At 41.9% G+C, this 14,752-nt stretch overlaps 1 protein-coding gene and 1 long non-coding RNA gene across 2 annotated transcripts in view; both read right to left on the bottom strand.

Moving 5' to 3' along the window:
* Positions 1–703: 703 nt before the first annotated feature.
* On the bottom strand, positions 704–7,023 carry LOC133272593 (uncharacterized). Its single transcript, XR_009744474.1, has 2 exons — positions 2,651–7,023; positions 704–1,479 (listed from the first exon to the last, which is right to left on the bottom strand). It is a non-coding gene; the product is annotated as an uncharacterized LOC133272593 (long non-coding RNA).
* Positions 7,024–9,890: 2,867 nt separating this feature from the next.
* Positions 9,891–14,752, bottom strand: part of MSL3 (MSL complex subunit 3) — a 49,452-nt gene continuing 44,590 nt past the window's right edge. The window contains exon 13 of the mRNA XM_061459917.1: positions 9,891–10,477. Coding sequence (XP_061315901.1) covers positions 10,468–10,477 — 10 coding nt within the window. The 3' untranslated portion in view covers positions 9,891–10,467. The remainder of the gene's footprint in view (positions 10,478–14,752) is intronic.

The raw sequence follows: 14,752 nt of genomic DNA, 5'->3' as shown, positions 1-14,752 counted from the left end.
AACCATCTGCTGGAAGCTTCATGGGAAGTGGAGCAAGAGTCTCAGTGAGCCAAAGGTTTCACAGGCAGCCAACAAATCACATATACCTCCTAATGTGAAAGTCAATCAGCTCCTGTGTTTCTGTTCACATATGAAATGAATACCCTAGAACAGGAGGAGGAAAAACAAGCTGTGTCACTGCCAGAGTTCATCCTACCAGCATTGACCTCAATGAGTGTTAGATCAATTCATTTGAAAATACTAAGTTTCAGCTAAAAAACAAACAAAAAAAAAAAAAAAGAAAAAACAAATAAAAAAAACCACCAGTTGAATGAAGTGAAACATTAAAGTCACTTCAATGTCTTAAGATGCTTTATCCTGCAAGGTGGACACCACAGAACAGGAGTCAAAAGCAACTCTATTTGATGTCATTTCAGCGTGTGATATAAATGTTCATGAAAAAAGTTACAAAAGAGTTAGAAAAGCTTACTGTACCCTCAGTACCTTCACCTCACATGCCTGTTCTTCACTGGATTTCGAAACATAGTGGGGTTGACCTCCTCTGGCAGGATACGCACATGATTGCAAAAGAAAACTGCATTTGTACACATATCTTATTGTATATCTCTTTAGGGTATACTGTTTTCAACTATTAGTAGCCTTGACTTTGTGGACTTTGAATGTGGTGTTACAGAGGGAGGGTGGAAACTTTTACATGCAAGTATAAATGCATACTTCAAGATTTATTTTAGTGGAGACTAAACTAAGTACAGTAAGAAAGGCAGACTGTTATGATAAGAAATGTATACTGTTCACTGTTATAAAGATTTGTATCCTCACTTCCTTTATTTGTTGTTTCCAGGTTTTTATTTTGCTCTTCATTTTGCTCAGGAGAAGTGTAATTATTCTTGTGAGAAGCTGATGTTGTTTGTGCCATCTTGTTCCTTTTCCCATTGCTTCCTAAGGTAAACGAAAGAACAGTCTGTATGTCAGCAAAATTAAATTCTTTATCTCAAGTGCAGCTTCTTCTTCTTTGTGTGAAATGGCCGCCAGCAAACCTTTACCCTCAGTGTAGGGGAACAGTAGTTGCTGTGGGAGCTCTACCATGTGCCCACAGGGAAGCCCAGGCCCTGGTATTCATGGGTGCTGTGGGGCAGCTCTCAAGCCTCCTGTTCCCAGAAACCTCATCGGAGGGGCTGATCAATGGCATAATTTATCCTGGTTCTAAGTTGGGATGTATCCTGATACATCTCTCTGCCCTGCAGGGCTGCATGACAGGGAAAGGGGTTGTGGTCAGTGCCCTTGCAATGTCTGGAGTACTACTTACAGTAAGACCCTAACAAACTGCTGGGTGTAGTTACAACACTTAGACTGGTCCCTGTTACTCCTGGGGGACAAAGATACACTCCATGTCACCCAAGCCTTACAAGCAAATAGGCTGGGGCACACGTCCAAGTGCATCTGCCAAGCCTGAGTACATGATCTTGACTCAGAGGAACACTGTGGGTAGAAGATTCAGTTGTCTCCATTCCCTCGAATCCCAGAGAAAAAGAAACAGTAACATTCTGAAGTTGACACAGTCATAGCTGAATGACCAAGACTATGGCCAAAGGTACATTAGCACATCAACCAACACACAGCCCTCCAAAAGTATGCAGAGAAATCCTTCCCCTCTCTTTTCCCTCCCCACACCCAGAACTTCCTCCCCATAAAATCCTTTTTAATCTAAAAAGATAAAGAGAATAAAGAGCAGGTAGAAGCAGCCCAGCTTTGTCCCATACCCCAGCTCCCACCAGGTATGAGGGAATCCTGGTCAGAGAGAAGGAAATCAGAGGTCAGTAAATGTTGTGACATACAGGTTTTCACCTGACAGTTGCTGTATGAGAAAAACATCCCCACCACTTAAAACCCCATATTATTGATTGCAAAGGACATCTGAATATCTTTATGTATTGTTCAGCAGTCCTAAAGGTTTTGCTGGAGTCTGATGCGCATACGATGATCAAAAGAGACACCCCCAATTAGCACTGAAATTCAGCCAGGACTGCTCATCTCACCAAAGCTTAAAACTGAAGCAAAATTTGACTTTGCCTAAAATGCTGTCAACATCATTTTCTTCATGCCAACCCTTCTCTCTCCCCTCCAAACCCATTCTCATTGCTGCAGTTTTTGCATCTGCATATTCTGGTCTTCAACATCAAAAGACATGGCATCTAGGTAGAAGCAAGCCCTCTCAACTCTCCTGTATACTGGAGGGGACTTTTGATCTTCTAAGAGAAGGAAGAAACAGACTTTCCTACAGCCCTTTAAAAAAATAAATGTGTACTAATATACAAGTTAGCCCGGGGTTGTCTTTTCCATCTGCTCTTTTAGGACTGCATCTACTTTGATTTGTCTTCCTCTTTCAATTGCTCCCGAAAACTTCACAGCTCCCTGCAACACTGCACGTGCACAAAGTGTGCCCACATTGTGGCTGTCCTCTGTCAAGGTCACCCTCTGAGGGGGCTGGAGGTCTGCTGCTGTGTGCACACCCTGGCACACTGAGGGACACCACATGGACCTCAGTCTGTCCCCATTAATATGGGGACAGTTCTCAATGCTGTGGCTTGCCTGCTCTGTGAATCCACTGCCAACATGGAAACCGGCTACCAAATTAAGTGTTCTTACTCACGGGCAAAACTGCTTCTCATCCTCATCGTCCATGACTCCGCTGATGTCCCAGGGAATGCAAATGGTTTGCTTTTTCCCTCCGCCAAAGTCTCTCTCCATGATGGAGACAGGAATAAATCACCGACCCTGCCTTTTCTAGGAGCAAGGAGCACATGAAACCACTCTGCGCCTGCTGCCCCTCGGCTGGAAAAGGCTGGTGCAAGCTGGGCTTCCTCTGCCAGAGAAACTAGGGGGAAGGAAAATCACAGAGAGAAGGGAAGGGGGGAGAGTGGCAGTGAGCGTGTGGAGCCCAATCACCTTGCATCATTTTGCGAGTTGGAAACAAGATACCACTAAGAGATCATGTGCCCAAGTGATTTACAAATGCAATGGCTGCACAAGAAGCCGCATGAGGTTTTCTTTTCAGCAGAAGCAATGGCTTTTATTGATATTTTGTCTGACATCCAGGCTTAGAGATTGCCCATCACGTATTAGGGACAGTGTTAAAGCACTTAAAAATATATTAAAACAGTTTTAAAACCCACATGGCTGGGGGATGGTTTTTCCTGCAACCACTTAGCGGAAGTGTAGGATTTAGCACTTTCAGTAGCAGACTGAAAACCTCTCCAAGGCAGTAAGCAGAGCCTTGGATCCCAAGCCTAACACTCATATTTGATAAGGAAAAAGAGCCTCTTTTTCTGAACCAGGCCAATTTACTACAGGGATAAGGAAGATGATACCATGAGCATGGCTGTGTGTATCCACATTCCCCTCTCGAGCGAAAAATGAGGAAAACAGCAGCAGTCTCCAACTCGGTATTGAATCAAGCCTTAATATTAGCAGGGAAGTGAATAAAGCACATACATACCTTTCCTCGTGTATCTCTGTCTGCACTGGGCTAACCACATAAGTCTCAAAAAAAAAAAGGAGAGGGCTTTTCCTTACAGGAGAATAATGTGAACTCGCATTCGAAGTGTTTAAAGTCCACCTAAAGGGAACTTTAAATGTAGAATGATCTGAGGGAAAGAGAAAGTAGTCTGGTACTTAACCAGCAAGAGAAGGAAAGAAAGAGAGCTGCTGAGCACAGGGCAGCAGGCTGAATGTCTCTCTAAGTCTTACCTCAAATTATAGAATACACAGGATGATTTAAATGGATATTGTAAATTCAGATGCAGAGTTTTAAATAATTTATAGTTAGAATTTAAGTCCCTTGAACAGTCTATCCCTATGCTAGTTTGGCTTCTTTCATCCACTTAATGTATTTCACACTTCTCCTCTAGCACAAACCGAATTTAAAGAGGCTAGAGATTCTCTTTGTGAAAACAAGATCAAATTTAGTAGAGAATGCAGGAAACATTTTGCACAAAAATAAGAACTCTTTGTCAAAAGAAGCTCTTTCAAAAATCTGCTGTAAGCCCAGTACCTCCTGGTGCTAAAGACCACTCCATGGCATGAGGGACTCATAGCTCTGAGTTGTGCCCTGGTCCAAAAGGGGAAAATGTGCAAGATCCTTGAGCACAGCCTCATCACTCAGGCAAAGGTGCTGCTAGAGAAATCTGCAACATTGCAAGAAGAGCTTAGGCCTGGACCAGGACAACTGGGCTACTCATGTACTCTATGCCTAGTAAGGTAGGGCTACATGACATCCTAGGTAGAAAAGGCAGAGTGAGGGGGGCACTGCAGATAGGAAGGAGGCAGAGATGCCAGGAGAAGGAAAAGCATCCATCTCCTGGGCACAGTCTTGGGGTATCTAGAGAACCAGAGCCTGAGAATCGTTCATCAGTGCCCTGCTTGCTGCTTCTGCAAGGTAACCAGATCTTTCACCAGCTCACTGCAGTGCCTTTGAGGATACATACCCAGGAGTAAGGGGCTTCCTTCTGCACTCAGACCATGGCACAAATGACAGTGCTAGCCCAGCTGGGCATTGCTCAATTCTGTCTCTCCATCTCCTCTTGGCTGTCTCTTGGCATATATAAAAACTGTAAGTCTAGAAATGGGACTTTCTGTTCTAGTTTGACCTCCATTTGGTACTGTAAGTCTATGACACGTGGCTAAAGCTCCTAGGTGCAACCACAGTGTAAATAGCAATGAAGAGCGTGAGCAGGGTCTGGACTGGGGCACTGCTGTCTTGCATCAGAGGTGTTTCAATGGCTCAGGAGTGATGGAGTACTGTATGACACAGCAGCTGCTGGACTGCTACAAATTACCTTGAAAGTAGTTCTTATTCTGAACCTCAAAACACACTTGTGAATTCATGATGTAAAGTTACCTCTTCCCTCTTTTTAGGTTCCCCTTTTCTAAGTTAGCTTGGGAACGTACCTAAGGTACTTCTGGCACTGAAGAAGATCTTGGACAGCATCATTTTAATCTGATAACATTACAATTTTCCTCCCTAGCTGGACTATGCTTGGTGTTCTCTCTTCCTCCCACATCTAAAATAAGGACACTGCAGTTGTTCCAACAATTCTCATACTGAAATTCCAAATGGCTGTGAGTGCATTACAGAAAACACATTTCAGGGACTGTGGCTCTTCAATTATTTACGGCAACATTATACATCCAGATTTGCCTTAACATAAATAGTATCAAAGACAAGCAGAAAGAGAATAAAACATTCGAGCCTATTTTTGAGACACCTAACATGCCATGGAGTTCCACACCCGCCCTCTGAGATCTGTTCACTCCACTCACTGCTGCAGCAGAGGGTGCATTGGTAATCCTGCCAGGGATGAGAGAAAACTCCCCCTGGAGCAGATCGTACAGACTGCGAGGTCCTTTGCAATTATTACTGAAAACACCAACTCCTCTGTTTGTTTCACCTAATGAAGGCTCTGGGTGCATTTTACTTCACGCTTCATTTCTAGTCTGAAAATCCCAGCATGGCTGGTACCAGTGCAAATGTCTTTTGTCTCACTAGGGCACGAATTTGTAGGTGGTCACTGGGAGACCAGATGGCTTCTCAGAGTCCTGAGTGTGCTGGGCCCCCATTCCCAGTTAAGATACTCTACCAGACTTGTTACCACTGCTTTGTTTTTCATGTATGCAAATCAGCAGTGAGTGGAGATTTAGGAGCTCTTTGTTGTATAATATGCATGCAGCGTTAGTATTTGGAGTCTGTAGCAGATGACTGGTGAGCCCCAGGGGCTGGACAATTTATCTGCTCTTGCCTACATGTATTACAAACTTAGTAAAGGCAAGAAGACATTGGGCCCTCCTAGAGTGTTGCTGGGACAGTCACCACTCACTCTGAAGGGCTCTGTGGCTTTGAGCAACCTACTACACATAAGACTTCAACAGTGGGGAAGAAAACACCAAAATGTTCTTTCTCCTTTGAGACTTATTTTCTAAAAGTAAATGTCAATCCAGAAATATAATGATGCCTTTATTCTAGAAAGCCAGTTTATGCTGACATGTAAAGGAAATGCCTTATCTGTACAGGTCACCTCCTGGGACAGTTTTGCCCACTTCAGGCATGGCCACGGTCCCCCACTAACTATAATAGCATCAGAGCTGGCTTTGTTCCCCTCGCTATTACTACCCAGAAATGCAGTGATCTCTTTCAGACAGTTTAGAAGAAGATATTCAGAAGTGAAAGGAAGAAAATTTACCCCGTTTCATCTTAGACGCCTGAAAATATCCCCTTGCTTATGCATATGACTGTTGCAGTAATGTTCATAATTTGGACATGACAATTAAGGAAAGTTAAACACAGCTCAGGGAGATGCACACATAGTCTTAATTTTACTTCCAAGAGTGATTCCATGGAAACTCATGGGATTGCTCATATAAACAGAGTTAGAGATGTGCAAGCTTTTGTGACAATGGATAGGTCTGTATCCCACTGAATTTTATAGACCTGCACCTTTTCTGATCAGCACTCTTTCTTTGTAAATTTCTTCTGCAGACAGATTTTGCAAGCAGGAACGTGATGTACAACAGAGTCACACCAGCAGGCTATATGTGCTGATGATTCACGTGGTACACAGCCACTCAGCAAAGCATTGTACACAAATCCCACTATCTTAAATCCAGTTGATAGCTAAAGAAAGAAGAGACAGTTAAAGGAAGGACAAGGAAAAAGACAAACAAGACAGCTTGCCTGTTGTTGAGAGCCCTTACAAAACACATCAGAAAATCCCTATTAATTCTTCCTTTTCCCTTTGAAAAAGATAAACATCCAACAAAGGCATTTTAGAAAGCTCCACCTGCCCTGAGCATGCTCTGGTATACTCTCCCCTTTCTAGAGCTTGTGAAAGTAAAAAGCCATGAAGAATATCTAATAGCAGATTCTCTGTTGCTACACCACACTCCTACTGAAAGCCTCCGCTGACTGCAAACCCATCTAAGCAGTCCAGGTAGGGAAATTACTGGGGAAAATTATATTCCCACCCTTTATGTAGCCCAATCGTACCCTTTCCCAGCCAGGAGGGAGCAGATAGATAGCATTTAGCATTGCTCACCATGCAGAGGTAGTTGGCCAGGCTTGGGCTCCATTTATAGACCTCACCTTCAAACTGATACCTATGAATAGACAATTCAATGGGTGCTTAGGTATATGCGCCATAAATTCCTTTTCCCTGCTATTATATTCAATAAAAGCATAGAGAAGCCAAAGAGAGGTTTAATTTTTCATCAAAGGTAGGGCACAAGTGAAAGACCAATATCAGTAGAAGAAATCCAATAAGATGGTGGCCTGATATCACACGTGAATCACAGGCAACACAGGTCTAAGTGCACTGGCCATATCAGTGATCATTTGCTTTCCAATGTTAAAGACACCCTTAAATGAGAGATGCAGGACAGAGGGACGAGAGAGTGGGAGAAACCATACAGGGAAATAAAGATTGTACATTTAATACTAGGAAACATTCAAGATCTTTAAGGTTCTTTCCAGTCCAAACAATTCTGATTCTATGATTCAAACATTAAGGAAAGGAGACAGAAACAAGAAAGAAGTACATCTGTAATGTAGGGAGGTTTCTTTTAATTTTAAGATTAGCATTTGTGCCTGCACATGCAGTCTTCAGAAGAGCAAAGCAGAAATTGTGTGAGTTACAACATCCATTATTTTCTTTCTGATCTACGTCTTAATTATTTTGGAGAGAAAAACAAAGTTTGTGAATGAAAAAGGGAAACAAAAGGTGTTGTGCAATGGGTATATCAGAATAACTTTGTTAATTTTCATACTGTGTAACAAGGTAGAACAAAAACATAGAAACCTTATCTTTTCTCACAGATAAAGAAGAAAAGGCAGTGTCTTTGTAATTAGTCAAATCGGTTTTGCTCTGCTCCTTTCTAGAGCATAAATCAAATGAGGAATATTTCTAAAGCAATTATGTGCATGTACTGTAAGGTTTTCCAGAGGATGATCAGGATCTTCTAGGTCACCATGAACTCGATAAGCTTTTCATTCACAGGTAGCCTTCAAAAATACATTTTAATGGACATATGGAACTTTGAGAAGTTGTATTGTGTCTGACTTTTTGAGAGAGGGAAGATGCAATAGCTTTTTGTTTTTACATTATATAGAAAAGGATTTTTGAGATCGCACATGCTAGTGCTCAGCATAAGTCTATGGTGTTCCCTCAGGAGTCAGCAAAGGCACAACCTACAATTTGCAAGTTGAATGCAGGCCACCATGGAAGGGATGGGGGGTAGGTGTGTGTGAAAGCAGCAGGGTGTTGTGTCTGCAGGTAGGGATTCTCAGGCACACAGTGCCTTCAATACTTACAGGCTTCTCTGGATGTCAACCTTCCATTAGGTACCTACTGACTATAGGCATGTGATTTTACCCCAAAACAAGTGTCACCAGTGCAATGACACATCCTAATTCTGATTCAGAGGACTCCCTTGCAGCTCCTACGGGCTCACAGTTCTAGCCCTTTTAACACAAACTGTGTCAGAGAGGAGAACATTGGTCACTGCTTACTGAATTTTCTTTCTTTTAGTGTTTGAATCACCATGCTGGGATTGAGATTTCCCTAAACTGGACACTGTATGAAAGTTAAGAGGTAGTCAATAACGACAAAAGACTGCAATCTAAATAGATGGGAGGTAGAAAGAGAAATAAGACAGGGAGAGACACAAATCATCCAAAGTCACACAAAAGCAAAGAACAAGCCAGTATCCTAGAGACAGAATTGGATTTTACCTTCTAATCAGAAACATACCTCATTGTTCAATCATTTATAGCACTTTACTTCCAACATGAAAGGATATCTCCATAAAAGCAAACCAGTTCTCTCACTGGAAATACTTTCTGGGCTCCTCATTATCTCTGGTAAGAGAAGCCTAATACAGGAAAGCCAGGAATCAAGGAGTATTGTTGCTTTTATTATTAGCATAGCTGCACTTCAGCTCCCCATAAATTTTACATACAGCTGTAGTGAAGCTGAGCCTTTATTTCTTTCATTGAACTAGATGGGTAAAATTATATCAAGTCTCATTACTGCTTTTTAATTCTTCCCATCTTCGGAGGCTCATTAGCTCAGAGAAAGAAAGAGAAAACACAGTTGACTCTTATCATTAAAACCCAACAATTGTCATTAGAAGAACAGCAGCACATCAGGCTTAACTTCTGAGTGTCACATGTGAACTCAGCTTTGGAGCTGCCAGCACCCATGTGTGTTGGTGAACAGAAGCTGACAGTCCAAATGGTATCAGCAGCTCCGGGGACAGGCAGCACCACCCTGTATTTCTGTGCCACTATGGCTCTCATTAGTCGTGTGTGGGCTGCCCCTCTCTCAGGTTACAGGCTGGGGGAAAGAGCAGCACCAGAAATTTGCTTTTCCCTTCCTCTTGAAGCACAGCTATCCGCCAAATGGGCACTACCTCCATCTATAATGTGGCTGTGCTGGCAGGGAGGAGCATTTGCTCAGAGATATGCCATCTTTTCCAAGCCCAAAAGAGAGAGAAAAACCACATGGACAGCATGAGATGCTTCTGACTCCCCTGTAAATCTGGTGGAAGGAGAACAAACGGGAATGAGAAATGAGGGACCTGCAGCAAGAGAGCATGCATGCCTTCCCAGCAGCTCAGTGCCCGGCTTGCTGCCATCCCCTGACCCACTGTACGCTACAAACAGAGCAGAGCTCTTCCAGGCTGGGCTCAACCCACCTCTCTCAGAAGAAGGCTGGGCTCAAACCACCTCTCTCAATTTTAGATTTGAAGGATTGCTTGAAAACCTGATCCTGCATATTTTGTAAACCAGTGGGCTCTTGCCAAGTCATTATCTCAGTAGATCGGCTTCTATTATATCTCTGAAAAACAGAGTTATTTGAGCTTCCTGGATGGTAACAAGACAGCAATCAGTGAGATTACACTATGATGTCCACTAACACACTGAATTTTATGTACCTGTTTGTCCCCCAGTCATAAATGTGACATTTTCCTCAGGACTAGGCAGTTGTTTCAGTATTTACCAGGCACTCACTTTTCACACAATACTGTATTTTGCTCCTGAGACAATAATTCTGTCACATACACAAAGCTGGCTTCAAATGAGAGAACAGGAGATCAATTCTTAAACAACAAAATTATTGTTTTCATAGAAGTGTCCCTACAGAGGACATATTTGGCTACCTTTGTTCATTTGGAGTAATCTTTTTCTCTTCTTAGTGGATGGGTGAGTCAGGCTGCAGGAAGGTGGGTAGAATTTGGAACGTGGAAATCAGCTCTCCTTTCTCCTCTAAACCTTCCCCTCCTCTAAGCCACAGAGAAATACCTGGAGCTGGAGTCCAAAACAAAGTTTTAGAAAGCTGGTTTTATTAGGCATCACAGATTCCTTCAAAGCCCTTCATCGGTCCCTGATGAAATGAGCTCAAAGATGAGATGAGCAGATCAAGTCAGTCTGATCAAGAGAAGATATAAAAAAGAAAGTAATAAACACATTTCAGCTTCTAATTAATCTATCAAAAGCTCTGCTTCCTTATAGTCTAAAATAAAAGAGAGACTAATAAGGTTTTTTTCAAAGAATAGTTGTATGATTGTTGTACTTTTTCTTTTATTGACATTGATTTTTAACCTTTCCTTATAAAAACAGATTTAAAAAAAAAAAACTTTATGAAGGAACATCATTAAGCAGCTTTCTCTCCTTTTGTAACATCTACATGTGTGAATGGCAGACAAATTAGTACTGAAGTGTTGAAGGAACCTCAAAACACATTGCCTCTGACAGTGCTAACAATCAATAAATGGAGGATACAATGGCTTAACCCGCAATTTTCCAGACAGTTTCTCTCTTCCTGTATGCACCTTTCGTTCCCACAACACAGCAAGGAATTTTTAAGGCATAAAACCCATATTTCACTCTGGATAAATTATACTAAGAATTGAATTTTAAAAGTAGACCCACCCAGACATTCTAGTTCTCCTGTTCCATCGCCCATCACCTCGGGCAGAAAGCAGTGAGTGACCTCTGGAACAAACTGTTTGCACTTTCCATTCCCTCTGCACACACAATATTTTGTTTCTGTAAGCAAGATTGCAGAACCAGCTTGGATAGGAGTGCTAAATGTTTTGACAGTGAGAAAAACCCAATAACACAGCTTGTTCTCATGTTGTTTGCATAAAAATTCAGAGAAACACTGCTGGGGAGCACTGTTCAATTGGACTGTAAGATCACATTGCATCGTAGAAACAGCACAACCAATAAGCCCTACCTACCGTTGCTTAAAAATGGAAGTCATTTAGAAACAATAATAACTGACAAACCCTATTTAAACCATCACTTCGTTAAAGGCCTTGTTACTTCTGCGCATCCTGTGTCATAAACCTGCAGATACAGGGTAGACTTTTTTTGTCTCAGCTCTGTCAAAGCCGGTGAAGATGGGAACTGCACATTGTGCAAACCTGAGCACTACAGATTAAATATAAGGATTCAAAACACCACAATTCTGTTTTCCAAACTTAACACCAGCAATAGTTACTGTCAGCTGCACGAAGAGAATGAATGTGAAATCTGCTGCCAAATCAAACTTGAGCCTTAATGTGTAAGCCCAGATTTTACAGAAAGGGTAGATGTTATTAAGAAGACAGCTAATCAATCAACTACCAAGAAGCTCAGCTTCTCACTGAATCTGGTGTCATTTGCAAAACATGTTGAGATTCTTGACTGGAATGAGATACAATAGAAAGGCAAGGAATGACTGTGGGCAATCACACCCTGGTGATGAAGGGCCAAGGAAATGTCAATAGTAGTCAAACGGTAATTTTCCTGATCACGACATGTAGGCTGCCCCTTCCTTGGGGCTGATGCAGAGGTTTAGATCAACTGTTTCAGACAAGCAAGTTACAAGCCAGGTTAAAAAAATAGGACATATTGAAGTCTTAAGTGTATACCTCTGTAATGTCTTCAGTGGAACATAAACACATCCTTAGTTTTACAAATGTGTTTAAGTACCCTCCTCCTGATGGGAACATGTTGTTAACGAGGCTTATTACAGTAATTTGTATTGGAGTTGTTTACAGGCCAGTGTGTTTGGCATAGTGCAAAAAGTGGAGTATCAGTTTCTCTGTTCTGTGAATTATACAATCAAAAGGAGATGGCAGAAAGACGGGAAGTGGAAGGAGGGGAAGCAGCAGGAGCATACACAGCAATGTGACAGTAGGAAACAGTGAGGTAAACAGTGGTCACACACAGAGAATGTCTTCATCTCTTTCAACTTCAGATTTTATAGCGTAAATTTGTGTATCTGAGTTGGTTGCTCCAGACTCTACATCTGACTCACCAATTTATGCTGAAGACAAATCATACTTCAGCCTACCTTTTTATCTCCAAGCACTGCAATGGAGCCCAGAGTGACTAACTCAGACACAGCCATTGTATAGAGCCACTGCCCATAAAAAGTAATAAAACAGAAAATAAAATAATAAATAATAACGTTGATGATAATGATGATGATGATGATGATGATGATGCCTCCCACAGTAACTTTAGCTGAAGGGTGGACAACCACAGTGTGATATCAACAGAAAAAAATCTGGAATTTTAGCTGAGACAGAAGCAACCATGCCAGAGCAGATATAGATATATTCGCACATCGGTACCATGGTGAAGGCAGCTATCCTTCAGAGTATAGCTACTATACTCTGAATTAATTAACTCAAAGAATGTCTGTGGAGGAAGACACAAGAGGAGGTTTACACCTGCAGATCTTTTATTGAATTTTCATTTACATATCTTATATATAAAATCTTTACAATCCTTCAGGTACAAATTGATGCTGAAGCCTCAACTCCTTCTGTATTTATCCAATTCGCTTGCAAGTTTGACACGAGCTCCTCAAAAACCCTGGAGCTTGGTCAGAAAAAATTTGTTCCTATAACATCGGCCCAAGATCAATGTTTGCAGGGGACCCTTTGCCTGAGTCTTCTGCCATATGTAAAACAGCCATTGAAGCAATATCATGTGGGTGAAGCCTGCTTATTCAGAAGGTCCCTCCATAAGGATTTTGCCCTTTCCTGCAGCAGGTTGCTTGGAAAGACTGGTGGGGAGATGCCAAACACTCCACTCTGCAAAAGCCCATGGGTCTTGCAGCTGTACATTCAATGTTTCCTGACACACTGATGCTCATCCCTGAGCTTATCTGACCCCACTACAGGCTAGTGGTTGGCTTTACTACAGTGATGTTATCCTAGGTGACAAATTTGATCTAGAGTATGTGGTACTGCTGAGCACATGCTACCTGTGTGTCTGGTGCCACTTAGTGCAAAAGCATGAATACAATCCATGTGCAAAAGCCACATTTTGTTTTATATTTAGTCAGTCAGGTGGCATACCTATCTCCTAACCATGTCCTCTCCTCCCTGCTCCAAACAGGTAGACCTTCTCACTTCTTGACACCATCTTGCCTGGATGAAGATGCCCAGTCCTGGGTGAAAGCACTGAGCATTATGACGGACTCTAGAGCAAAGCTGCCAGGCAACAGCAATCCTAGGGTGGATACGTGAAATCCACCATGAAAAGTAGAGCCAGGAGCACTCCCTCCTTTTGCTGATCCTCTGGGCTATACTCAACCGAACAGCTGGTTCAGGACACGAATCTGCTTCTGCTAGGTACTGCAAAACAGAAAATAATAAAGATGGCCCTTAGATTTGAAAACTTACATGATAAAAGAGCAAATGGAAACGTAGACCAGATGCCACCACTGTGACAGTCTCACAGTGTCATTATGCTCGTTTCATAGTTTCCTTTGTACCGTTGGTCTACCAAGACATTTATGAAGAAGGCATTTGCTTTGCTATGAAAAATTAATTCCTCCCTAAAGCACACTGCAAATTATGTCACCCACTTTTTAAAAAAACTTTCAATATTCAGTATGCCATGCTACAAATAGATTTCTAAAACATCAACAATTTCTAAGTAATTGCCAACTGCATCCATGCAAATGAAATGCTAGTAGAAACAGCTAGCTCTATTGTTTTCTAGATGCGTTCATTGTTTTGGATAATCTTTTATAGTGCTGCAAAAGGGGTTTCATATTCATTAGCTGGCTCTTGTTTGTTGGAAGCAGTTGATTTACTAAATATCTTGCTTATTAGCGTGGAGGCATAGAACAGAAGGCAATACTTCATGATTGCATTTTAATAAACAACATTGAATACTTGATTTTTAGTAAGTAGCTGGCAGGAGTTAGGGTACCAGTTTTTCTTTGTGAAATGAGTCAGCTGATGGAATCTGATGTTTCCTTTAAGTTGACCTCGTCCTTTTCTGTCATTTCCTGTCACACAGTTCTGCCAACCATTCAGGCCAAGGATCTTGCTTGTGATAGATACAGATTGTCCCTATAGATGAAATAGTTGAGATCCCAACAGATAGCAACACCCATCACTGACTCATTTTGCAACCTTGAGCTAATCATGTTATCTATTCTTGGTAAAAAGAGTGTGAAATTGATTCTGCCATAGTTTAACCCCAGCAGGAAGTTCAGCCCCACACAGCCACTCACTCATTCCCCCACCAGTGGGACGAGGAAGAGAACCAGAAGGGTAACTGTGCAAAACCTCATGTTAAGATAAAGACAGTTTAATGGGTAAAGCAAAAGCTGTACACACAAGCAAAGAAAGTAAAGAATTTGTTCACTATTTCCCATCAGCAGGCAGGTGCTCAGCCATCTTCAGGAAA

The sequence above is a fragment of the Pezoporus flaviventris genome, unplaced genomic scaffold (genome assembly GCF_033815535.1).
Source record: "Pezoporus flaviventris isolate CSIRO_AGI_PZ_B2104156 unplaced genomic scaffold, CSIRO_AGI_Pfla_v1 ptg000030l, whole genome shotgun sequence".
Taxonomy (NCBI): Eukaryota; Metazoa; Chordata; class Aves; order Psittaciformes; family Psittacidae; genus Pezoporus; species Pezoporus flaviventris.
The sequence above is the reverse complement of the archived record's forward strand: the minus strand, read 5'-3'. Positions and strand labels throughout refer to the sequence as shown.